The 25,341-nt window shown below is 44.8% G+C and overlaps 2 protein-coding genes and 1 long non-coding RNA gene across 7 annotated transcripts; 2 read left to right on the top strand and 1 right to left on the bottom strand.

Moving 5' to 3' along the window:
• Nucleotides 1-150: 150 nt before the first annotated feature.
• cltb (clathrin, light chain B) lies at nt 151-14,706 on the bottom strand. Of its 5 annotated transcripts, none has more exons than XM_035409328.1 (9): nt 14,559-14,706; nt 12,212-12,569; nt 10,055-10,101; nt 9,780-9,815; nt 8,379-8,501; nt 7,419-7,536; nt 6,798-6,909; nt 5,706-5,759; nt 151-3,606 (listed from the first exon to the last, which is right to left on the bottom strand). In XM_035409328.1, the coding sequence occupies exons 2-9, from the start codon at nt 12,396-12,398 to the stop codon at nt 3,435-3,437; spliced, it is 849 nt and encodes a 282-aa protein (XP_035265219.1). In that variant the 5' UTR covers nt 12,399-12,569; nt 14,559-14,706; the 3' UTR covers nt 151-3,434. The 5 variants fall into 5 exon arrangements, with proteins under 5 accessions (XP_035265219.1, XP_035265220.1, XP_035265221.1 ...); XM_035409329.1 differs by lacking the exon at nt 5,706-5,759 and adding an exon at nt 5,958-5,978 and having other exon boundaries at nt 14,559-14,704; XM_035409330.1 differs by lacking the exon at nt 5,706-5,759 and having other exon boundaries at nt 14,559-14,695.
• On the top strand, nt 13,623-15,023 carry LOC118223145. Its single transcript, XR_004764405.1, has 3 exons — nt 13,623-13,710; nt 14,105-14,202; nt 14,768-15,023. It is a non-coding gene; the product is annotated as an uncharacterized LOC118223145 (long non-coding RNA).
• A 242-nt stretch (nt 15,024-15,265) lies between these two features.
• Nucleotides 15,266-24,384, top strand: faf2 (Fas associated factor family member 2). Its single transcript, XM_035409324.1, has 11 exons — nt 15,266-15,403; nt 16,533-16,601; nt 17,719-17,853; nt 18,834-18,910; nt 19,302-19,440; nt 20,180-20,265; nt 20,761-20,852; nt 21,174-21,351; nt 21,844-22,015; nt 23,012-23,155; nt 23,381-24,384. Exons 1-11 carry the CDS (start codon nt 15,341-15,343, stop codon nt 23,561-23,563), a joined length of 1,338 nt encoding a protein of 445 aa, XP_035265215.1. The 5' UTR covers nt 15,266-15,340; the 3' UTR covers nt 23,564-24,384.
• The last annotated feature ends 957 nt before the right edge of the window (nt 24,385-25,341 follow it).

Here is a 25,341-nt window from a genome sequence, read left to right as displayed (position 1 = left end):
ATGAAAAAGCTTTCTCCAGCCAGAAAAGAGCAAAGGTGGCAATATGAGAGAGTGATAAGAGACTAAAATGTAATGTAGTTATTGGCATAAAACTGACGTAAACACAAGGTGTTATTTCACACAAGACAAAAATCCACATTAGACTAAATATTCCTTTAAATAGAACTTAGCTTTATTTGTCCCCTCTCATACAGTAGATGGGAGTAACAGTTCACCATGTGACGTTTCATCTAAAGCCGAATGCGTTATTCCAAACTACGCCACATAACTCATGCAGGTTACATAGGTATGCAAGAACATGGACACGGGACATCAACGCAAAGAGAGAGAGAGAGAGAGAGAAAGGCTTGCACCTCTTTGTTTTTACCCAAAAAGGCCTTTGTTTCACACAGTGCATATAAAACCATGATCTCAGGAACCTTTAACGGGTGGGGTGACTTTGGCTGGTCTTTCCTGGGGCCCGGGGTTTGCAGTAGGGGGAGGTTAATGGCTGGAGGCTTAGACAGCCATCGGGCCTGCCTCAGCTTCAGTTTGTATTTTTTTAAAATCACCAGATGACAATGTGGTTTTACAGAAGATTTCTGAAGAAATTTTGCCGTCTGAACTTCTGAGTTTTAGAACATCTGCTGAAGGATGCTGTAGTTTCTCAGATTCTAAGGTTCGGTCCAGACTTTACACGGACTGGCCCGCTCAGCTCCTAAGTGAGCTGTTAATCCTCTACTCTGCAAAATTCCACCAAGTTTTTTAAAGTCATCCCATGATTATGCAGTTTTTGAACTGAACTGAGTACAAGATGTTTTAAAACAAAGCCATTAATTGCACAGGAACTGGAAGTTACCACTGGTACGCCTATTTTGTAGGAGCGGAAAACCTGTGGGACTGCAGCCCATCTGGACTGGACTCACCAAAGTCTAGCTAAAGTGGGCAGGGACACGATTTTTTTTTAAAAAAAAGAAAAAAAAGTAAAACTCCCAACCAAGAACACCTCCCCCCTCTCCTATGGACGCCCTTCACCAGTCTCACGGGGGTTTCAAGTAACAATTTGACACAGAACTCCGCCAAGCGTGGCAGACTGCCCTGTAATCTGATTGGTGGATTGGATTACCCAGTACTCAGAGGGGAAAAAAACAATCAAAAAAAAAAAGTTCTCTGTATTTCTACAGAAAACAAACTAGCGGTCAGCCCAGGAAGGTAAACTGGTTTTGAAGGACAGAAGAGGCACTAACATTATGGCAGTACAGGAGCAAGGCTTTCTTAAAGGCCACAGGATACAGTACCACACTGGCACATTCATTAAATGAAAACAAAAAGTATATTCAATATGCGAATTTCTAACCAATTATACACACCCTAATAATCATCCAACAGTAGCAGTGACTAATTTCTTGACCAATATATATTTAAGATTATAGGGGTAACATGATTGCTATTACTACCTGTATTTACAGTGCACTAGCTCTGTTGAACACAGCATTGATTCAGTGCGCATTGTGTACCCTTAAGTCAGATGTCTTATAAATTTGACGGTTTCTGGGTTAAAAGTTTGTGTAGACATTTACGTTGGCAACTGTCAATTCAGCTAAAGAGAATATACTGGAACCGCTAATTAATCTGGCACCATGCAGCTTGGAAATAAAATACACAAAAATAGAAAAAAAAGATTAAAAATGCAAATGGAAACTGATGCACAAATGCCCAGGTTAACAGGCCTGAACAAGCTGCATGCTGATTGGACAGAGTATGAATGTGCAGCTGGTCAGCTCAAAAAAAAAAAAAAAACGATTACAACAGGTGTTAAACACAAACAGTGCAATCGAATGACCATACAGACATTAAAGAAGCCCTAAAGCTCTACAGCAGGGATACCAGTAGTACTGCGGATTTTAATTCCTCCCCTCCAATTGGAGACCGGTTTAAACCGGATGCACCAGGAGTGTGTAATCTCTGACCGGACAATCAGGCAGAAGAAAAGAGCAGCAGTACTGCTGACTTTGAGGGCCAGATTGGAGTATCCCTGCTCTACAGCGTAGCTATTGTGTGCATACGTATGTTCACGCACGTCCAGAGGCACACTTGAGAACTCTGCTTTTCGACAGCTGCAAGCTCTCAGAAACGCAGGAAGCAGATCTTCTGCGCCACGCCCTTTGGTCCAGGACTTCCTGTCTGAATCGGGCTCGCGACAGCGGGTTTGGCAACAAGCGCATCTGGTCTTCACGATGGTCTTTTTCTGGGTGAGCCTAAACGAGTTAGCTCAGGCACGGCCGAAGGGGAAAACCAGAGGGAGGGGAGGGGGGTTCTCTTTCAGCTCAGTGATGTACACAGTGACGGGGGGGTGGGGTGGGGTGGGGGCGGGGTCAGCAGCAGGCACAGCTAAACAAGCTATCAAGATGCGAGCCAGCGCGCACACTGGCGATCAGCAATAAAAGCCTCGTTTTTCTTTTATTCATGTTTTTTTTTCCGTCTGATATGTTAATTCAAAGGCGAACTGTGAACACGTTTTTAGGTAGACAGTGACACTTCTGCAATTCTGTGTGTTGCTTTTGTTTTTAGGTTGGTCGTAAAGTTGGCCAATGGTGTAGCGTCCTACCGTACAGGTGTAACAGGATGGGCAAAGCCCGTGATTGACCTAGGGAGATAATACAGAGCCCCAAAACGTACAGCCTTCACAGCAGCTCCTCGCCCTCATTGGCCAGCATCAAGGTCAGAATGCACTGGGGTAAGTGGGTGGGCCAATGATGGCAAAGCTAGGCTTTGTGAGCCCCGTAATGGGCGGAGCCACCAGGTGCTGTCAATCACATTCCCATGCAGTCAGCACCAGACCATTCTTCTCTGTTTAAAGCACAGGTCCACTCTGGGGTTCACAAAGGCTTGCTTGGTGAGGTTTCAGGGAAGGTCCCATACAATAAGGAGGGTACCCTAGAGATGTACCATGTCCCTGTTACAGGTGTCAGTATAGCTGAGGAACTGGGTGAATTAGCCTCACCCACTCCTTCAAAAGAAAACACCAGAAGCGTAATGTTTGCAGTGTAGTGTCTAGCACAGAAAGTCAGTGTTGGAATGTGGTTGTTCTTATACAAACTGCTTAAACAGTTCTTTAGTCAGTCAAAAATGGAGTGGGTTACCAGGCCTGGACAAGAGGGCGGCTGCACACTGAGAAAGCTGTGGATCTGTGGGACTTCTGCATCTTTATGTGAAAAGTAACCAATAAGGTTCTTGGTGGGGCAGGGGACAAAAAGACTGACTTCCCTTTGTCTGAGAGAGTGGGCCAGCTATAGTGCTACACAGGAGTTACAGAGCATGACTGCTGGAACAAGGGTGTGTGTGTGTGTGTGTGTGTGTGTGTGTGTGTGAGGGTGCGCGTGCATACACGTATGCATGCATGTGTAAGTATGGGTGTGTTTGTGCATGTGTGTGTGTGTGCACACTGATGGGCCCTATCGGACCAGGGGCGTCTGTTTGAGGGAGATGAGGACGGAGCGCATGCGGGACACGTCTTTGCTCTGCTTGCTCGTTTTGGGGTTGAAGTCACAGAGCCGGGCCACCCTCTCCCACTCGGTCCCCGGGGCGTCCTCATCCCCCTCGTTCAGGAAGGCCTCTTCTGAAGCTCTGCGGGACAGGGGGACGCGCGTTAGAGACGCTGTTCAGAGCCAGCCTCACGTAATCACAAACACACAGTCACAGGAGCGCTCTCTCTCACACACACACACACACACACACACACACGTGCAAGCAGGCTCTCACACACAATGTGCAAGCACACTCACATGTGTACAAGCACGCCCTCACACACACACACAGACATGAAGACACACGAACATGCATGCACTCGCATGCACATGCACCCTTGCTATGAATCAATCAGAGACATGAAGCCGATACCCAATCAGAGGCCAGAGGGTTCATTAAGACAGGTCACCGCACAGCAACGAGCTGTGGAGCACCTGGTACTGGGGAGCTATCACTATCGAATATAGTCAAAAATAAATAAGCTTGAGAACTGGGGACGAAGCCAGCCGTCCATGTGCAAAATGCTCATCGCACACGGATTTCTCATATCCAGTGTGTTCCACAGCTTCTGAGTGGACAGAATTCAACATGACATTTGCACTGAAAACCTGATCAAACACCCACCCAGCAATTTCATTCTTAAGTTAATTAGCAATCGCTTCTCAATCAATCAACCAACCAACCAACCCCACCCGTCACCACAGGTGACACAGGAAGTGAACATTGGGGGGGGGGGGGGGGGGGGGGGACAAGCAGGCAAAGCAAGGGACCATGAACAGGGACACAAGAACACCAAACCAGCCGAACACAGGCCGAGTAAGCAAGCGACCGCTGGACAAGCACTACGGTCAGTGCGTCTAGTTTTACAATCAGTTTAAGGCAATATTCCAATGAAGTGTTTACATGGTCCGGAATCACGCGGTTTCTCCAATACCTGGGTATACACAGATTTTTCCCCAATGATCGGTCTAAGGCAGTGGTAACCAACCCTGTTCCTGGAGATCTACCATCCTGCAGGTCTTCATTTCAACCATAATTTGGTGCACCTGATTCTACTAATTAGCAGCTCAGTGAGATCTCCAGCTGTTGAATGAAGTGTGCTTTGTAAGGGTTGGATTGGACAGGACGGCTGATCGCAGGGTTGGTCACCATTGGTCTAAAATCTGTGGAACTGCCATAATAACCATCTCTTGAAAATGATTAAGAACAAGAGTTTCTTCATCTGTCCAAAAATAGTTCATACTGCTTTGCGTGTTTGTTTGCCATGTTGGCTTGCCATGTTGGCTTCAGTTTGAATCGTACGAACATCCGGTTCACTGCGTCTGGCGATAACTACAATAATCCGGGTACTGGTGTGCATGCAAACGTGGCCATTGAGTGTATTTAACGATCGGTCTAAATTCAGCTTCAAATGAGGAGTGTAAAGACTGCCTGAGATTAACCGGGGGGGTCGTTAGAAAGCCCCGCGTCACAAGCATGCAGTCTCTGTGATCGCAGCCGCCGGAGCTGCGTCACGTGGCTCACTTCACCATGGAGACGTGATGCGCATGGGGGACGGCGTCATGCAGAACTGAAATGGGCGTGTCTACTACGTGAGGACGCATGCTGAGTGGTCCACATTAGAATGGCATCGATTACTCCGAATGACAGCAGTCCTGTTTCACAGCAGAGGCACACAGGATTGCTGGATTCTGACGAATGCTCATTTTGAATACTGGATACAGGACTCTGAAATTTGAAAGCTGAATTCAAATTCTCAATAGGCATTAAGTTTGTAGAATTTCTCTATCCTGAATACTGGACACTGGACTTCTGAATACGGGAGGCTGACGAGCAGAAGCTGAATTCTGAATGGCGCAAGCAGGACATTGACTGCTGAACTGCCATCCACCTTTTCCAGCCAGTTTGTTTCATTTTTATTGTATTACACAGTTTAGAGGTACAAGCTTTTTTGGTCAAAGCAAACTTGTTCCCTAAGTTTCTCTTCTTAAACAACCCTGTGTGTCTTTTAAGCATTGCTCTATTTTACAGATACTGAATCTCAGTTTTTTTAAATGAATAACAAAGTAACTAACTATAATAGATAGCAAATGTGTGTGTGGGGGGGGGGAAAGAATCCTCAGACTTTAATGTTCTTTCATGCACACTTGGGTGGAAAGTGAACGTGCTGTGGACGTTTTAAAGAGTGCTGCACATACACATAGCCTATAGCGTCAGCGTTGGGCTGCTCGTAGAACGCCTTATCAGCAATCCTAGTAAGCATGCCAATCAATCCAGAGAGAGAGAGAGGGAGAGAGAGAGACAGTGAGAGGGACAGAGAAAAGAAGGAGGGAAGAAAGAGAGAGCGTCAGTTTCAGTCAAGCAGACAAAACGGTTGCGAGTTGCTGGGACAAGGAGGCACAGAAAGTCACAGCAGGTGGAACGACAGACTTATAGTTACTAAGAGATACCGTGCAAGGCTTGGAGAGAGTCTGCTAAAACAAAACCAGAAAAGGACTGTTGTTAGAACACAAGAAGAACATCATAAATACAGGAAACTCACTAGGGGGTATTCCACAAAGCAGAATTGAGTTAGTCAGATGACTCTCAGAAATAACGATTTCATCCAAGTGAATTTTACCCAAATCTAAATATTTATAAAGTCAGCTGGCTAACCCTTTCGTTGCACTTTGTGAAATTAGTGAAGTTTCAGTAAATGACCGCAGGAAAAATAAAAAAATAAATGAAGAGGTTATCTTAAGAAACATGTAGGCAGCAGGAAGTACAGCACCGTATTCGGGCGTTATCAAGGAAGTATTAATATGCAAGAAAAAGCAGCAGGAACGTGTGCGAGTGTGTCATGTGTAAACATGGGTATTCAGATCTGGATCACGGTGGAGTGTGAAACAAAGCACTCCAGTAATGCGTTCCCCACACTGTCCACTAGAGGGCAAAATGAAAATAATTTTTTAAAAGCTTGAGCGTTAGAGCACAAGGCCATTTGTGTTACTGTACTGTAACACAGCTGAATCACTCATATAAATAAGAGCACAGCTGTGCCTCCCTACAGTATTACTATCTGTTTATTCCAAAATAAACCATCTGCTTTCCCTCATAAGCAGCTCATACACTGCTACCATTAGTAAATGGCGCAGGCACAGCAGTTAAAAACTTAGTTACACCAGAACAGAGCAGAGGGCGGGACATCCGTGTGCATGTGAGCAGGGTGTACTGTAACTGCCGTTGCATTCTTTGGATGGGTGGGTGGGTGTGTGTGTGCGCGCGCGTGTGCGTGCGCGTGTATACTGCACCTGTTGTTGGCCTTGTTCTTCTCCATTTGCTCGCTCTGGTGCAGGTGCCAGTCCTCCAGCTCCTTTTTGGCCCTTTCCCTCCACTCTGCCTCCTCAGCCTTGGAGGCGGTGTCTGCAGACCCCAAGGAGCCGCACAGGAAGTGAGCAAACAGATGTTATGAAGCGAGAAAACCGTACGCTCCGGAATTGAGCGAAGGGGAAGTGAGCTGATGTCGTGTTTCGCTACGGAATGGCTACTCCGCAGCAGGCCCAATGTTGGGTGTGGAGAATTACTCCCCTCCCCCCTTCACTGAAAAGAGCTAGGACATCTACGAATGGCAGCACATAAATATAAAGCACCGTCTGTGGAACACCAGGCTTCAACTGCAGGGTCGGCCCTCAGCGAAGCTCACAGCCGTGCGGTGAATGAGCCAGGCTGACATTCATACGAGATGAGTCTGCCCAGCTTTTCCACCAGCACTTCAACCATGACTTATGATCTTGTGGGAGGCAGTGATTTAAGCCAACACAACCACTGACCTATATTACAACATGGCCAGGGCTCACTAGAACTGACCAGACTGGGAGTAGGGGAGTAATTTTGACAGGCTGGGGGAGGGGTCACGTAAGAGGCGGAGTTACCCAGTTCTTCCAGGCGAACTTTCTGTTCCTCCCTCCACTTCTTCAGGCTCTCGGGCTCCGCCCTCTGCAGGTCGGCGCGGGCGATGGCCGCGTACCCGTCCGTGGGCCCGTTGGACTCCTGCGGAGGGACACTCCCACTTAGGCTACACATAGACCATTATACGTTTGGCCATATCGGAAAAAACCCATTAGACCTGTACGTCCACACACAGGTTACACCCGAAAAAGAAAAACCAAATCGGAAGTAAATGCCTCGGAAGTAAGGGACTAACCAAATCGGAAGTAAGGGACTAACAGACTGTCGTTCGAGCAGCAAGGATCCCGAGCGTCACGGCAACCTCAAACAAGCCGCCGTTGACAAACCACAGTAAACGAGCCGCCGTTAAATTGGCCTTAAACTGCTGTGAACAAACCGCCGTTAATTAACTACTGTTAATGACTTAACGTCCACACCATTAATAACCCCAAACGAACTGGACCGAACAAACCTCTGTTAACAGGGAGCAATTAACAAATTGTTGTCAACGAGCCGCCTCGTAACAGCTACCGTCAATAATAAGACGCCACAAACAAACGCCACCCGGAACTACCTTTAACAGTAGCTAGATTCCCAGGCTTGATTCCCACCTTGTTAGCATCAAATCCCACCAGCTTCGCCCGAGATCTCAAACTCAGCCCACAAGCAGGACGCAGAAACCGACACTCCTTAGAGCGAGCGACAAACGGTGCAGGGTAGAGAAAAAACACGTCCCCCGGTCCCGCGCTTATCAAAGTCCCTTCACCCTGCCAGGCGGCTCTACGGCTCTATGCGCGTTACTGACTCTCATCCCGCTTTCACTTTTTAAAAGTCTGTTAAGGTCACGGCGCCCGAGCCATGCGCATGCGGAGCGGGGTGAACGGCTCTCGCCGAGCCTTGCCCATGTGATGCAGAGAGAGACTGTGGACACAGCTGGGGCGTGCCTGAAACTCCAGGGGGTCGAAGAGGGCGTGTTCTGGGAAGGCCTCGCTGCTGAGCGGCGACAATCTGGGGGAGGAGTCGATCGGGGCGGTCTCAGGGGGAGGAGGGGCTTCCGCCAGTCCAAACTGCCAAAGAAAGTGTAGTTCGTCTGCCTCAAAAGAGGAACATGCATGCCACGGGCAACAGCTTGTCTTACAGCTGGTCATGGTTCATTTCACTAATCGGGGGGAAACTAGGGAGACTCTTATATACACAAGGCAAAATAAATACACTCCCCATAGTTCAAACATGAGGGCTCTGTTCCACCTGCCTAGTTTGTTTAAAGTTTAATTGGGTCATATTATCATTATGCTGAATTTTGGTCTATGGGTGAAACCACTGACAGTGTTGTATTGGTACCAGAATGCCAAATAAAACTACCAAAACAAGACCACAAAAGAGGGGTGGTTTGGAACTGAAATCGGTGCATTTGACACTTTGATTGGTCCACCAAAAATGTGTGCAATGTTAAAGCAAACACTCGGCACCTTAACAGCAGTGACAACACAGAAACTGACGATCAATTATTCCATAAACTATTCTTTAAAAACATTCTTCCGAAACCACACTGAACAGTTTGACGCAATTAAAGATCTGAACAATGCTTAACAAACCATTCCAGCCCACTAACAATTTCTTAGATTGGCTTTCATTGCAAAGCAAATTCTATCAAGACACCCACTCACCCCAAAAACATTCAAACAAATAATTATGTTCAAGAAAAGGACCCATTTATCTGAAATAGCCAGTCATTTTCACCAAAGCGATTAGCAGCATTCCTTGGGCAAACAATTAGCAGATAGAATTATTACAGCAATTAATCACCATGTCAAAATTAAAAACAACAGATTTTTAAAAATTGAATAAATCAGCTAGATTAGGTGTTGCAGCCCAACTACATTTGAACCATGCAAGAAAATGGCAAGAAAACCCAGCAACAATGAGAAGCTACACTGTGAAACTAAGAATTCTGTTCCACACACAGCCTCACCAAAAGTGCACCAAACCTCTGGCCATGCACTTGGCCAATAAACCAGTTGCCAGATACTTCTTCTGACCAGTAATCACCTTGTGTATGCGCAGCTCCAGTCAGAGGGGAAACTGGTGCCAACTCAACCATTGTCCCATAAAATGACATGAACTAAAACTTGCTAGAACCAGTCTCACAAAATGTAACAACAAGTAGCAACAGGTGGACTAGACATCCCCCACACCCCCAAAAAAATTAAAAAATCAGTGCAAATTCATCCATTCTGAAATACAATTAACAAGCCAGATAAAATGTTCGTTTTAAAGTACATTAGGATGTGATGTGAATGTGTAAAACATTCTCCAAATACAGGCGCTTAACGTTGCAATAATACCTCTTCAATTTCTTGATCTGTCTCCCTGATCTCTTCCTGTGAGAACATTAAGACAATGATTCAAAATATATAATAATTATTATTATTATTCAATAAAGTTTTTTAAATGACAACATGGCAGTATACATAGTTTAAAAAGACTGTTTCAAAACTGTCAGTCACATGATATAATCTTACACAACTGAAGAGTCAGTAATGTCACCAGCTGTTCGGAAATGAAGCGGAGGCCTGTTTACTGAAATGACAGGCAGACTTCCACACACGCTCACACTCACCTGAAACATGTCTCCATTTACTGTAGCTGCCTCCTCTCCAAAGCCATCTACAGGAGACACAAAAGAACCCATCAGTTTGTCCGATTTTCCATCACCAAACGCATGACAGTATGTCCAAGTAAAACAAGATTTGAGTATTAATGCCAGTCAAAGCCAACATTTCTGAAAACAATTATGGGATACATTTCTCCTGATGACTCCAGAATGATAGCAAATTACTGAAAATTATGAAGCAGGTTCACTTGTTTAAAAGCAGCCCGTGGGAATGTGGCAATACTGGTCAGTAAAACTGAGAAAAAGCGTTTAACAAGTCAATGTTTTCATCGAAAACCTAAATCCACAATATTAGGCAACCAGTGATTCTTGTGTGAGATATTAAGTTCTCCAAAAACCAATGAAAATAAACTCAAATTTAATGTGAATTTTGTGAATTAATTGCAGAGGTGGGAATATTCAAACAGGGAAAACCAGTTTGAATGGTGTCCAATTTCTCATTGTGGATATTTTTAGAAGTCAATAACGATTACAGCGACAGAGCACAAGAATCAGGCCACACTGTTTTCAGCTGAACTTGCTGTGTACAATTTAGGCCACACAAGTCAATTTCCTGCACAATAGAAGCCTGTTCATACCATACTGCAGTGCCTTTATTTGAAATGTATTAACACCTATAATTTTATAGAATGGGTACTTTAAACGAAATATTCCAGTATTTTCACAACAATCTTTTTAAACTCTGATCCTAAATATACTTAATATAGATAATTGTCCTGCAAACAACCCGCTCAATGACTGCAATAAACTGGCTCTCCCCCTCAAATCGACTTTCCAACGCAATTCACACAAGCTGTCACAGCTTCTGTTCCTGGTCGCAACACTACTCAACGTTACAGGCTGGTGTGATGTACTTCCAAAGCCATATGCTTGCCGGAAGCAAGGAAATATTACGAGAAAAATCTTGGAATATGGAATGGAATATGGAATACCCTCCCCCCACCCGCCGCCCGCCCCTCCAGGACATTTTGATTGTCTTTGCCAACATGAGTGATTCTTGGCTCAGTGAAGCAAAGAAAACAATGTGTTGCCTAACCATCCAGCTCATTGAAACTGTTGTCCCCTATAATCTAAACTGTGTGCTATAATCTAAGCGGCTGTACCAGGTAAACGCTGCCTACATAATTGTAAACAGAACGTAATTACGTCGGTGCCAGCAATAACCAGGACATGATGAGATAAGAGTAAAATTTAAATGCAGCACATTCAACTGGTCGATCAGCTAAGGTTGACGTGTTACTGGTTATGGACGTGTTACTTGTTCCTGGTTATGGTTATACACTTTGTTGTACGTCGCTCTGGATAAGAGCGTCTGCCAAATGCCTGTAATGTAATGTAATGTAATGTTACTGTTAGTTTGCACAGATAGGATAAAATGGGTTGCTATTAGAACATATTTAAATCGTCCAGAGAAAATAACGTTAAATTAGCATTGGAAATTAATGGGATAATTTCGTTAACGTTAGAACATGATCTATAAACCCCACTGGTGACAGTGTGTTTATTTACCTTGCAACTTATTTGATTCTAACCTACCTACCTACCTTAATAGTAGCTGTCTAGAAAGTCCAGCAACGTTTGGCGTAACGTTTACTACCATCCTGATGACCGGTAATGAATGTACAACTTAGCCGCTCTAGATCAATTCTTAGCTAGAAAACTACGCTGCTCTCAGACTCAGGTGCACTACAATAAGCTAACTGACGCTAGCCAGACAGCTTTGTTTAGCCATGAAAAGTCAAGCGTCGTGTCAACGTCGGCTAAAGAAAAACTAATTCCAAACGCATATGTATTGTTATTGCTACTTTACAGGTTCAGTTAGCCCACAAATGCTATCCCACATGAGTTTTCATACTGTCATCCAGCCAGCAACTTAGCTAGCTAGCTAGCCAATCTCCAGACAAGTTTATTTTAGCTAATTAGCATCAGCTAGCTGTAGACGTTATGGTACGTTTTAACATTAAATGAACTTAGCTACTTCACGTCAATGTCACGCCAGCAAGCTCCCCGAATAAAGACATGTCATATCTATCTTAACGTTACAGTTAGCTAGCTAGTTCGACATATCATTAACCCGGCAGGGCAACCACTTATTATACCCACCGTAATTTGACTGGGGTGGCGAATCTTCTTGAACTTGCCCGGCCCCTTCCAGCGCTCCGAACCCCTCGTCATTCTCAATGCCGGCTATCTCGCTCTCTTGTTGCGCTAAAAACGCAGCGGCCGGGTCGTCGTCAGTCGGAGGTGCTCCGTTGTCAGAAGACGAGAAGAACCCGAAGTCGTCAGCCATCTTCTAGAGCAGAGTTAGCTTTTAGGCCAAAAACTTGTCGGATAACGCCGCCGCTTCGCTGAAAAACCAGCTAGTTCCAAACAGGTTCAGGTAGTTACCGAAGCGCTCGCCAAGCAGGCGTCCGCCCAGACAGAAAGCACTTGTGGTCGATGACGTCACAAACTGCGCACCCTGTTAATGGACAGAAGCGGAAGAGAAAAAAAGCTGAAAACTGACGACCAATCAGCATTTATAACTAAATGTGGAAAAAACTGCTCAGGCAACACGTATACAGTAGTCTCTCAATCTTGCTCCAGGGGACCTACTATGTATGCTAGTTTTGTCAAAGTCAATCCCTTGATCAATTAAGGTTGAAAATGTGTTTAGGATCTACCATAATTGTGTGGTTAAACGTACTTTAACACAATGCAAGTTTGGCTTGTTGCCATTTGCGGTCACTAAACTCAGTATTCTTTTTGCACATAGTGCGGAAACCTGAAACTGTCAGGAAATGGCATCCAACTGATTCCAACTGTCAGTTTGTAACTGAGTCAATTAACAATGGAACCTTTTTCAATTGGAATTATTTTCCATATACTTGCATTCATTGGTCTGACCATTTGAAATACCTGGGATGTGAATATGGGACATTTATTTTTTTAGGACACATAGATGCTATTGGCATATTGTGGCTTTAAGAGGGTAAATTGTCCTTCAACAGATATAAAAAAAGTATATATATATATTTTAATAGCATTTAATTAAGGCCAATTAGCAGCTAGTTACAATACAAAGATTGTTACTAAGGTTGGAACAAAAACCAGTGGGCCCCCAGGACCAGGAGGGCTGAGAAGCAACAGCACACAAATAAACTTTGTAAATGTGATTTCAGTATTACCAAATACAGTTATAAAGAATAAAATAAATAGTGAACGGTTTGGAACTACCTGGATTTCTGCATTAATTACTCATTAAATGTGGTCTGATCATCTAAGTCACAACAGACAAACATTCTGCTTTAACAAACACACAATTGCACTTTGTCTTTATTTAACACATGGACTAAACCAGGGGTGGCCAACCCAGGTCTTGGAGAGCCACAGGGTCTGCTGGTTTTTGTTTTTACTCTGCACTTAATTGATCAATTATAGCAGTTGATTACACAGTTAACTCACCTCATCTGGTTGCTTCAGTCTAAGCGATTGCTGTATTTAAGGTGAAAACAAAAACCAGCAGACCCGATGGCTCCCCAGGACCAGGGTTGGTCACCCCTGGTCTAAACATTCACACTTCACGCTAGCAAAAGTATGTGCACTCTTGTATCTAGAAACAGGTACAGTAGGGCCCTTTCAGCAGCAATAACCTTCAATAAATGTTTCCTGTAGCTGCTGGTCAGACTTGCACAATGGTTAAGAGGAATTTTATATCTCTTAACACAAAATTGATTCAGTTAATTGAGATTTCTGATTTTTGCATGAACGGCCCTTTTCAGGTCATGCCACAATCTCTCAACCGAGTTGACGTCTGAGTCCTGACTCTGCCATTCCAAAGCACAAATTCTTCCATTCATAGCATTCTGTTGTCGATTTACTCATGCGTTTTTGGTCATTGTCTAGTGGCATCACTGAACTTCTATTAAGCTTCAGGTGATAGACCACTACCCTGACATTCTCCTGTAAAATTTCTTGATACAGTTTTCAATTCTTTGTTCCCTCAATGATTGCAAGCTTTTCAGGCCCCAAGGCGAAAAAAAAAAAAATCCAACCCAAACCATTGTGTTCCCTCCATCCACCATGATACACAGTTGGGTGAAGTTTTGGTGTTGGTAAGGAGTGCTTTTTCCCTCTAAACATAGCATTGTGTATTTCTGCCAAAAAGTTCAACTTTTATCTCATCCTTGTGGAACATCCAGGTGTTCTTTTACAAACTTGAGTCATGCAATGTTTTTTTTTTTTTTGGAGAGCAGTGGTTTCCTCCATGTGTCCTCCCATGAATATCATTCTTGTTTGGAGTTTCTTAGAGTGGACACATGAACAAACGCTTTAGTAAATTCGAGAGATTTCTTCAGGTACTTTGACCTGATCTTTGCAGCATGCCCATTTTTAGGGAGAGTAGGAATAGAAATACATTTCCTCCATTTGTAGACTACTTGTCTTTCTGCAGATTTATGAACATCCTAACCTTTAGAAATGCTTTTGTAGCCTTTTCCAGCTTTATACATCTCTACAATTCTTCTTCAAAGGTCTTTTACAGCTTTATGCATCTCTACAATTCTTCTTCAAAGGTCCTCTGAAAATGGTTTTGTTCAGGGCATTGTTCACATGAACAAATGTTTTTTTGAAAAGAGCAGAATCTGTCAGTAACCAAACTTTGTGTACCTTTTTTTATAGGGTAGGGTACAAACCACACCTCCAATCTCATCTCATCAATTGGAACACCTGACTCCAATTAGCTTTTGGAGAAGTCATTAGCCTTGAGTTTCACATACTTTTTCCAACCTACACTGTGAATGTCTAAATGATGCTGATCAAGTCGGTGAAGTCCTGCCAAAGAAACTTTGCTGTATGTTTAAGCTCTAAATGTATGTATGTATGCATGTATGTGGCAAAGTTGTCAGTAAAGTTCTACAAATAAAAGAATGAAAAAACAGCCTTACCCACTCTGTCTCCATGTGAATGTTTTCTATTTTGTCTCTGCAGGTGTTAGGCAAGTGTCATGCTTGTGTAATTACAATTTAGTCCAAAGTAAGGTGTCAGTCAGTGATGTCTGTGCCTGACCTGCTCGCTTCTAAATTAAAGCTAACACATTTTCAAATGTTTTTCACTTTTTTAGTTATTAGGTACTTTTTAAAAATTATCTTTGCGAAGCAAAATTGCTTCGATTTCCATCAGCCCAGTCCGTTTGACGTTTTACGTCACTTCCGCTGGTTTCTCGCTCTCCCGTTAGGGGATTGGTGAGGCAAGATGGCGGCGCCAGAGGAACAGGAATTATCTCAGGCGCAGACTGAGAAACTACTACAGTTTCAGGTGATCATAATGTAGCCATGCATTTCTCCTTAGCTTAGTATTTACAGAGGGAAAATGTTTTAAAAGTCAGTACCAAATATATTTGGGTGTGATTATGGTGTTTGTTTTAAATAAACGGTTTAGCTGTCGTTTTTTAGCAGCCAGCTAGGTGGCCAACATTAGCTAGCTAGCTATCGCTAACAGGAGACATTGGATTGGTAAAACTTCAAAAGGCATCTAGCTAGCTAGATAACTTTGTTAATCTATGGCTAGTTGCTAGTTAACTGGACAATGTAACTAGCTAGTTGCAGAATCTAGAGACCATATTTTTTCCTAAGAGTGAATTATTTCGATGTATAACTGCTCGACTTGGTACCGACAACTTCCATTTGGCATTACTGTGACTCAGGAATTCACCATGCATTCTATAGGCTAGCGTTATACCATGCATAGCTTCATAGAAATTTAGCTGACGTTAAGCACTTTATTTCGCTAGTTTGCCAGCCAATCAACAGGACCATCTCGTTGTGTTAGCTGTCAAATCGAGTGGCGTTTCATTTCGTTCAATAGGGTTTTATTTAGTAGCTAGCTGGTTTGCTAAGTTGGCTAACAGTCATTATTACCCTTGTAGCTACAGGCGCGTGCGCAGCCCCTTGGAAATATTGCGAAAACCAGATCAATTGTTCGCAAAGCGTTCAGCCAGCGGGATGTTTAACCAACAGCTTGGTAGTCAGTTGGCGTTAGTTGAATTTTCTGATGACAAAATGCGTCCAAAACCAGCTACACATGTCCGTCCCTTCCGACCTGACGTTTTGTCCGCTCTAAACCTTGGTCTTTAGCATCACGAGTGGACTTGATGCTTCCTTTCCGTGCAACTCCAAAACGACATTTTTTCTGTTTACAGGAAAAGAGTGAGTGGACGAAATTACGTAGTTAGGGAATTTTGTAATGGTCCTGTTCATAGCCAGCTGATGCACCCTTTCTCTGTAAATATTATTACCTCACATAATATAACAGGTTTGTGTCTTTGCTGTCTGCCATAACTAGATGCGACTCCTGGATGAATAATATCAGGTTGCAAATAAAACTTAATTCAGTCTTTGCTTGTTTCTGTAATATCTGTGTTCCTCTGCCCCCTTTTCCCCCACAGGACCTAACGGGCCTAGAGTCCATGGACCAATGTCGTCGCACGTTAGAACAGCATAACTGGAACATTGAGGTGAGAAATCCCCCACCTAAAATAAACACAATTCTCAATCCTACTTCTGGAGTGCCACAGTGTCTGCAGGGCAATTTAGCCCTGGTTCTAGATTGCCACAGTGCCTACAGGCTACTTAACCCTGATCCTAGAGGGCCACAGTGCCTGCGGGTTGTGACTACAACAAACTCCTCAGTCACCAGATTCAACTATGTATTGCCCTCAAGTCAATTTTCATCCCCCGTTTTGAGGGTTATTAGTTCAGAGAGGTACATGCAGCAGTGATTTTGAACCCCCCCAGGACATGAGGACTGCATAGTCTTGTTAAACTCAAAGCAGCGATGCTGTTGTTGATTGAGATGTTTTACCTAATTTGTCCTCCCCCCGGCTCATTTTTTTCTTCTACTCTGATATCTTAGAGTTTGGTTAGGGACACTGACCGAAATCATCCTTGCCATCTTCTGTGGCAAGCATTTGGCCTTTAGGCAAAAATACATTGGTGAAGCAATACCTGTTATAGCGCTAATACAATTAAGAAAACAGCTTCGTACCATTATTGTGTCACTATGGTTTTGGTATTTAAAAACAGGGAATTCTAAGGTAAAGTTGTTGTGGAAACAGTTGGCACGAGCTTACGCATTGAAGGACATTGTTCTGTGTTGCTGGTTCCGATTGTAACTTGCACATCCATCCCTTTCTCCGAGTTGAACAACCTGCTTCAGACACCGGCTTCCCAAGTGCTTCTTGACAGTATTTGATGACCCTTGTGTTGCCAGTGAGCACACTGCAATAAGTACAGGGCCACAGTGCGTGCTCCTAAAAGAGTCCAGCAGGGTTTCCATTCCATGTTATTTGGAAATCTTTTTAAGCCCTTAACTTTAGAAAAAAAAAATATTATGGACATGAAATTTCTGTAAAGTGATGTGATTGCTTTTTTGCTGGTCTTGAGCAAACGGTTTATATTTTGAGAGAAGGCTTGGGAACGATGTTAAAGGTTGAGCTGGGGATGCAAGTGTGGGAACTCTGATCTGAGGGACAGATGCCTCTGAGGGAGGGGCAACAGAAGCTCTGCCCATGGTGAGATTAGCCTGCGTAGGCTGTGTCAGCTGTGGGGGCTTGACTGGTATGTGTGGTGCAGGCAGCTGTGCAGGACAGGCTGAACGAGCAGGAAGGCGTTCCCAGCGTGTTCAACCCCCCGCCCACCAGACCCCTGCAGGTCAACACGGCCGACCACAGAGTCTATAGCTATATCGTCTCCAGGACGCAACCCAGCGTGAGTGACCCCTTCTGTTTCTGTTTGTCCATCCATCTGTCTTGTCTGTCCAGTTCCACCATGTTTTACTTTACATCCTTTCATTCTCAAACTCCATGTCTTTTTTGTAAGTGTCTGTCTGCAGTAGTGAATTGATGGAAATGATTATTTGTCTGGCCAATGTCCCGCTGTAGCCTAAAAATATTTTTTGAAAGTTCCTTGTGAAATTGGTGCACAGAATGGGTTTTTTTCACCACAGCGGTCTCCATTTTAACAACCAAAAAGAATGTAATGCATTGGTAGCTGGAGATTATGTTTTTGGGCCTGAATCAGCAGCTGACGTAAAACCAAACATCTGTGAGCCACCCCCCCCCCCCCACCCCCCCCCCCCGCTTCATAAATCTGCCTTATCTTTGTGGTGAGAACAGAAATGCGTTTTGGCGTAGTTTTAAAATGAAGAGGACCATTGCTTAAGTGACTCCCCTCCACAGTGCAGTCAGATGATTGATTGTCAATTGTGGAGGAGTTTTGCAACTGATGGAAGACGACAGACACAGCAGTTTTCTGAAAACATTAGTCAGAAAAAAAAATTGGCCAATAAACAGGAGCAGGACCGACAGAGTATGCGTTTCAACGCCTGCAGTCAGGACAGTGTATAAATGTGTAGGCTGTTGCGTTCAACAGTGTTTGTATGGTCTGAGCTAATTTTGGTTAAAAACATTTGTTACATAGTCAATCATTTCAGCTGAATTCAAAGAAAGGCCGACATTGGCCCACTTCTTAGGTTTAGAACTTTCCCAAAATGCATTTCTGTATAAGTGAGGACGGGTCCCACTTTAAAATGGCGGCCGAGGTTCCTGGTATTGGACAGCAATAGCTGGACAGTCATTCTGTCTGTCCTTTTTCTCCACAAGGTTAATAAGTGTGAAAAAGTTTATTAAAATCAGCATCATCCTATCAACTCAACATTTGATTATAACAAATCTCTTTTGTTTTTCCAGGGGTTGCTAGGATGGAGTTACTATTTAATAATGCTCCCGTTTAGATTTACATACTACACACTACTGGACATATTCAGGTAAGGAAAATGATTTTGTCTCCCACTACCCATTTCCTGTAGGCAGAATTGGTGTCTGCCATGCTGCCAGTGTTCAGTCACCCACTGTCTTGGGTAGAACTGGGTGCACGCAGGCTATAAGCAGGAGTTGTCGCAGTATGCACGGTGACCATTGTTCTCAGTGTGCAGGGTGACCGGCTGTGTTGCTTCCAGTCTGTAGAATGAGCATTTGTAATATTCAGCATTGCCAGGTGACCAACTGTGTTGCTTTCAGGCTGTAGGATGAGCAGTTGTAATATTTACCATTCCCAGGTTGCCGGGTGACCATCTGTGTTGCTTTCAGGCTGTAGGATGAGCAGTTGTAATATTCAGCATTCTCAGGTTGCCGGGTGACCCGTTTGTCGTTTCCCAGGTTCGCCCTGAGCTTCATACGGCCGGACCCGCGGGGGCGAGTGACGGACCCCGTGGGCGATGTCGTGTCCTTCATTCACAGCTTCGAGGAGAAATACGGACGATCCCATCCCGTCTTCTACCAGGGAACATACAGCCAGGTGAGTTATATGTACTTTAGAAACGCTGTGTTTAGTGTTGTGTGTGTGTGTGACTGAAGGACTGTCAGAATACTGTGTGTGTGTGTGTGCGCGCGTGCGTGTGATTCATTTTTGTGGATCATGTATTTTCAGCAGTTTGAGCCAGCAGCGCGGAGACCATTAACTTTAACTGATGGTCGTCTTCAGCCATCTGGATCACTGTCCATGGTGAATGAGCCAAGTACAATAAGGATCAGCCGCCACCAGTCAATCCCCGTTATTGTGTTTTTAATCTTGCACTACCCTTGATTGCTTCTCATCAGCCAAAATTATTCAGATTACAACGAAAACTTGGGGTTCCATTAAATAAATCCATTATAACGGATTGATCGGCCATCGGAATTATTTGTATGACCCCCCCCCCCCCCCCCCCCCCCTCAAATGTCCAATAATGAAATGGACCCAGATGCAGTCAGGTGAAGGCTGTTAGTGAGGGACCCTGCTTTTAAACTGGTGGTGAGTCAGGATCATATTCAGGGTGCCTGTGTGGCCTGTGCAGCCCAGCAGCCCAGCAGGTGGGGCTTAAATCTCAGCAGGGCTGATCCTTTCATCTCAGGTTATACCCACTTCCTTTTCCTGTCTGTTTGTTGTTGATTAACTGATGGAGTATTTGGGGTTGGGGGAGGGGGCAGGAGGGATTTGGGGCACGGATGGATGGCTTGTGAATTGATTTGTACCCACCCCCACCCCCCACCCACAGGCTCTGAATGACGCCAAGCGCGAGCTGCGTTTCCTGTTGGTGTACCTCCACGGTGACGACCACCAGGACACAGACGATTTTTGCCGGTAGGTTCCGTGTCGCGGTTTGCGGGCGACGCTCGGGGTGTCGAGCATGGTCTTCGTCGTGCTTGCAGGTTGTTGAAAATATTTAATTCAATCAATGAAAAGTCACGGCAAGTGGTCAAATAGTACACTTAAAACACTAGGTAAATAGTCCAAATACAAAAGAGTCTTCACACTGAGTGATATCTGTCTGTCTTTGTTGCTTGCTCACTAGCTTGGTGTCAGTTCCTCTGAGTGTACTGTTGATGCTAATTTACTTACTAGCAGGACAGCTCATCAGTCACTGGAAAATGGAGTGTATACTTTTCTTGTGGCAAAATATTTTTTAAAGTAATGTGCCTCAAGGTGTGAAAATGTAGCCCTGAGGGTTGCAGAAAACACACCTCTAAATCTTACATTTGAGAGTGAAACATATCCGGCTGATTTGAGCCTGAACTGAGTTTATTTTTTCTCTCCTCCTCTTCTTTCACTTCTCTAACACCCCCCCCCCCCTCAAAGGAACACATTGTGCACAGAGGAGGTTCTAACATTCATCAATACCCGAATGCTATTCTGGGCGTGCTCCACCAGTAGGCCCGAAGGATACAGAGGTATGTAACGCTCTCATGCTCTTAGCAATTTCCTGGATGATGTTTATATCCAAGCAACACTGCCTGAATCAAAATTGGATTCATAAACACGGTTAGTTATGGCCTCTGTAATGTTATTTGAATGGAGCAGTTGGAGGGCTGGAATCTGATCCCAGTAGGAGTGTGTGTGTGTGTGTGTGTGTGTGTGTGTGTGTGTGTGGGTGTGTGTCAGTCAGGTGCAGAGGGAGTTATCCCCTTGTGTACTCCCAGAGCTCTAGCCTGCGCTGCTGTTAGCATGGTGGCCCTCTGGTGGCTGGCATGTGACATTGTGCCCTCTCTCAGTGTCTCAGGCCCTGCGGGAGAACGCCTACCCCTTCCTGGCAGTGATCGTGCTCAAGGACCGGAAGATGACGGTTGTGGGCAGGCTGGAGGGGCTCATCCAGCCGGAGGACCTGATCAACCAGCTAAACTTCATCATGGAGGCTAACCAGCCCTTCCTCACCTCGGAGAGACTAGAGAGGTGTGCACTGGGGGGCGGGGTCGGGACATAACAACATGGCACAGTTACTGTTTACAGGAACGCGACAAGTGCAGATTTGTGAATTTGGAGCTTGCAGAATCTCATGACTGTTTTCTGAGCAGATGCCATCTGATTGTGTTGCCTGACATGCCATCTTTATCCACGGTGTCTCTAGGAATTTTTTAAATGCCTAACAAGCTGATGATGCCAGGGTTAATTGCATTAAGAGATCAGTCACTCATAATGAGTTTGATGTACTCCTACAAATTACTGCTTTACCTGAATGCTGGAAAACTGGAAGAAACAAGCTGTCAGAGTACAAGCTACGGCAGAAAGGAATTATTTTGCAAACCGTATTGTTTTCACCGCACTGCATCTATCGGTGACTTAAGTACCGGTTAAATAATGCACGCACCTACAGCCTTTACTTGTGGGTGCATGTGCATACATGTTTTTGACGTGTTTGTGCGTGTTGGCGCGCGCGTTTTTCAGGGAGGAGAGGAACCAGACGCAGGTGCTGAGGCAGCAGCAGGACGAGGCCTACCTGGAGTCTCTCCGCGCCGACCAGGAGAAGGAGCGCAAGAAGAGGGCGGAGCAAGAGCAGCGCCGGCAGGAGGAGGAGCTGGCGCGCCAGAGCGTCCTCGCCGAGGAGAGGCGGAGACAGGTGAGACCGCCCCCCTGACCCCTGACCCAGGGCCCGCTGCGCGTACGGCAGCACATCACAGGGTGTGACTGAGGAGCCCGTTCCCACGGTTTTATGAGTCTGAGGACACTATCTGGTCGATTTCATTATTCTTCAAGGAATGATGCAATTACCATGCTCCAATTACGCTTCTTATTCGAGGATACATCGCTGAGAACAAAGGGGGTCGAGGTCCGCACGGGCATGAAATTTAAGCCTGAGCCTGACCCATACCCAAGACTTTGAGACCCGACCAAGCCCGACTGGTACTGCCGAATTTGAAAACCGAAACCGAAATCGCTCGGACGCGGTTTTACATTGCTTTGCTCAGCTGTTTTGCGCTTGAGTTATAGCAATAATTATCATACTGCAACTGGCTATATTTGATTTCCATATGGGATAGTAAACAGGAGCTACTCAGCTTTCCAAGGCATGGCGGCCCATCAGCAGAGCAGTGTGATAGGCTAATAAATCATTTGTCCTACCAGTTAGTTGCGATCAAGCACTGTGCACATCCAGTTTCCCAGCATTCCCAGCACAGTCGTGGGACCTGAACCTAAGCAGACATCTGCGGGAGCAGTTGAAGACGGCAAAGTTCAGACATCAAGAAACATCAAATTTATGGGAACTGTTGAGAAAAGTGTTGAATACTTTTAAAACGATGTGTTCTTGAATGAGAAGTATAAGCGGAGTATCATAATTGTATTAGCCCTTGTCAAACGGTGAAAACAATCAGTGCTTGGTAGTGTCGTCAGACTTTTGGTCCCCACTGTACATAGTGCAAAATCCACCCCCACCCTTTAACCTGACCCCAGTTGGGGTGTAGGTGTGAGGTACTGAGTGAGGAGACTGACCTGTTGGAGGGAGATTGGAGGTTTGAGTCCCTGTGAGTGAGTCCGTACTGTTGTAGCCCTGAGTGAAACGCACGGCCTGAATCCCTGCTCTAACATGTAACGGGGCGCTCTCCTGTGCTTTCAGACGCTGGAGGAGGAGAAGGAGCGCAAGTCCGAATGTCTTCCCCCGGAACCACCTCTGGACGACCCAGACGCCGTCAAAATTGTTTTCAAGCTGCCCAACGACTCGCGAGTGGAGAGGCGGTTTCTCTTCACCCAGTCTCTGACGGTAATGACACCTTTCTATCCCCCCGTCTCTCTTTCTGTTATCGTCCTTCTCTTTCCTGCGAGTTTCAGTCCCTTTCCTTCCCTCCCTCTGTCTTGTATTCGTACTCTCTTTTCTCTCTTTCCCCCTCTCTTGTGTATTGTTGAAAATGGAGAAAAATAAATTGCTGCAGAACCACCGCCACGATGTTCTTAATCTCATTTGGCCCTCTCCCCCTCCCGTCGACAGGTAATACACGACTTCCTGTTCTCCCTGAAGGAAACTCCGGAGAAGTTCCAGATAGTGACAAACTTCCCACGTCGCGTCCTGCCCTGCCTCCCCACCGAGGAACAGCCCAACCCCCCTACACTCAAAGAGGCGGGGCTCAGCCGCTCCGAGGTCCTATTCGTGCAGGACCTCACAGATGATTGACACCTACCAAACCTGTCATTCACGGAAAGGATCATATATATATATATAAACGCATATATATATTTTTATTTCCCCTGCGCCCATTTTTGTTTTTTGTCATACACCCGTTGTGCACTGGGGATCAGTGATACAAACTATTTGTGAAATATTATCTAAAACCTCCCACCTCCTCCAGGACTGGACTTAAAAACAAAAAATAAAAAAAGCAAAAAAAAAAACAATTTCTTTTTTTTTCCCCTCAAGGAGTGTGATGCGAACTGCCTGTACATTAATGACTTGGATATTTAAAAAATAATGAAGCCGTTTTTTTTTGTTTGTTTGTTTTTTGTCCTCTTTAAGGCCTGAGAATTGACCATATCCTCTTAAAAAAAAAAGAAAGAAAATTGAATTTAACATCGGTTGTAAGTGTATTTGTTATCAAAAGACCAAAGGAGTGTTATTGGTAATATGAAATGGACTGCTTGCGGTTCTAAAACTTATTAAAATTGGAGAAACACGAGAAATGGTGACTGCTTTCACATGTGGCTGTAGCCTACATAGCATAGTTCCAGTGCCTAGGGGAGTGCCTGTGGTAACTCATAGATGCCTATTTTGCCCTTCTAATACCTGAAGGGGCCGGTCATGTCAAGATGTCATTTTCCAACTATAAATTAAAACATTTTACATTTTTGTTTTTCTATTTATTGAAAATAACATTTAGTTTTGAGCTCTGGATGTTGTTTACACGTTTCCAGAGGTTTTGTGTTTCAAGGAGCTCCATTGATTTTAATATTTTTGTAGGTATGTGGAAACCAATAATAAAAGAAAATGGTTATGCAAAACTTGAGTTAAAAGCATTTCTTTGCGGATCGAGGCTTCATACAGTTTGAACCTGACCCTGCAATGTCAACAGAAAAGAAAGGAAAGAAATTAACTGTTATTCATACTTGAATGAATTTAACCTGCATTGATACTTGTGTGGTATATGTGAAGGCATTGCAACTGAAAGGAACCCAGAAAGGATGTGTCCATCCTGAGAAATGAATATGGCGGATGTTCCTTCACCACTGGAATCACTCCCAAGCCCCAAGCAGCTGGCACAGCCCCAGTTTGAGGAGTTGTGCCTCAGGTTCTCTCTAACAGAGAGCTGGCCAGACCCGGGCAGCCTCCATTTGTAGGGGCCATGTGTACTTCAGTTGTGTAGCTGTGCACCGCCTAAAGGCTTCCTGGTCACCTTTTTGGATGGCTCCTCGTTTCTGGAGAGCCTGGTTTTCGTTTACTCGACACTTAATCGATAGATCAGTGCAGCTGATTGCTCGGTTAAGTGACCTCACCAGGGGGGTATTTTGTGAACCTGAAATCCCTTAAATTTCAGACTGATATTTTCCAAGTGGCTCTGGCTTCATCTCATTGGAATTCTGCAAATTAAGAAAATTTACAACGGTTAGTCAACTAACTGTGCTTTGTGAAATACCTCCCTGGGTCTTAATTGGTTGTCGATTTAAGGTGAAATCAAAGGATTCCATCTGCTTTGCCTGTTCAAGGACAGTTTTTGGTGCAGCGATATTTTGGAGAATAGCTGTTCTTCTCAGAGGGTGGGGCACATCAGCACACACTGTGTAACCTGGCTCTGGTACCGTTTGCACTCCTGCAGAGCAGACGTTTAACAGCGGTCTGTGAGCACCCGACCTCGTCTCAGGAGAGGAGGGCACTTGCCGAGTGACTCCTGCACGGGCCAAAGCAGCGTTTGGGTCGAATCATTGGATTCATGCACTGAGACCAGGTTCTGGAGCAAGCCA

The sequence above is a fragment of the Anguilla anguilla genome, chromosome 3 (assembly GCF_013347855.1).
Source record: "Anguilla anguilla isolate fAngAng1 chromosome 3, fAngAng1.pri, whole genome shotgun sequence".
NCBI lineage: Eukaryota > Metazoa > Chordata > Actinopteri > Anguilliformes > Anguillidae > Anguilla > Anguilla anguilla.
The sequence above is the reverse complement of the archived record's forward strand: the minus strand, read 5'-3'. Positions and strand labels throughout refer to the sequence as shown.

Coding starts and splice junctions, on each gene's coding strand:
- cltb (XM_035409328.1), bottom strand. CDS start 12,398: ATGGCTGACGACTTCGGGTTCTTCTCGTCTTCTGACAACGGAGCACCT. Junction 9,816..10,054: donor TAAATGGAGACATGTTTCAG/GTGAGTGTGAGC, acceptor ATGTTCTCACAG/GAAGAGATCAGGGAGACAGA. Junction 3,607..5,705: donor GCTGACGCTATAGGCTATGT/GTATGTGCAGCA, acceptor CCTGTCCCGCAG/AGCTTCAGAAGAGGCCTTCC.
- faf2 (XM_035409324.1), top strand. CDS start 15,341: ATGGCGGCGCCAGAGGAACAGGAATTATCTCAGGCGCAGACTGAGAAA. Junction 19,441..20,179: donor ACCAGGGAACATACAGCCAG/GTGAGTTATATG, acceptor CCCCACCCACAG/GCTCTGAATGACGCCAAGCG. Junction 23,156..23,380: donor TCTTCACCCAGTCTCTGACG/GTAATGACACCT, acceptor TCCCGTCGACAG/GTAATACACGACTTCCTGTT.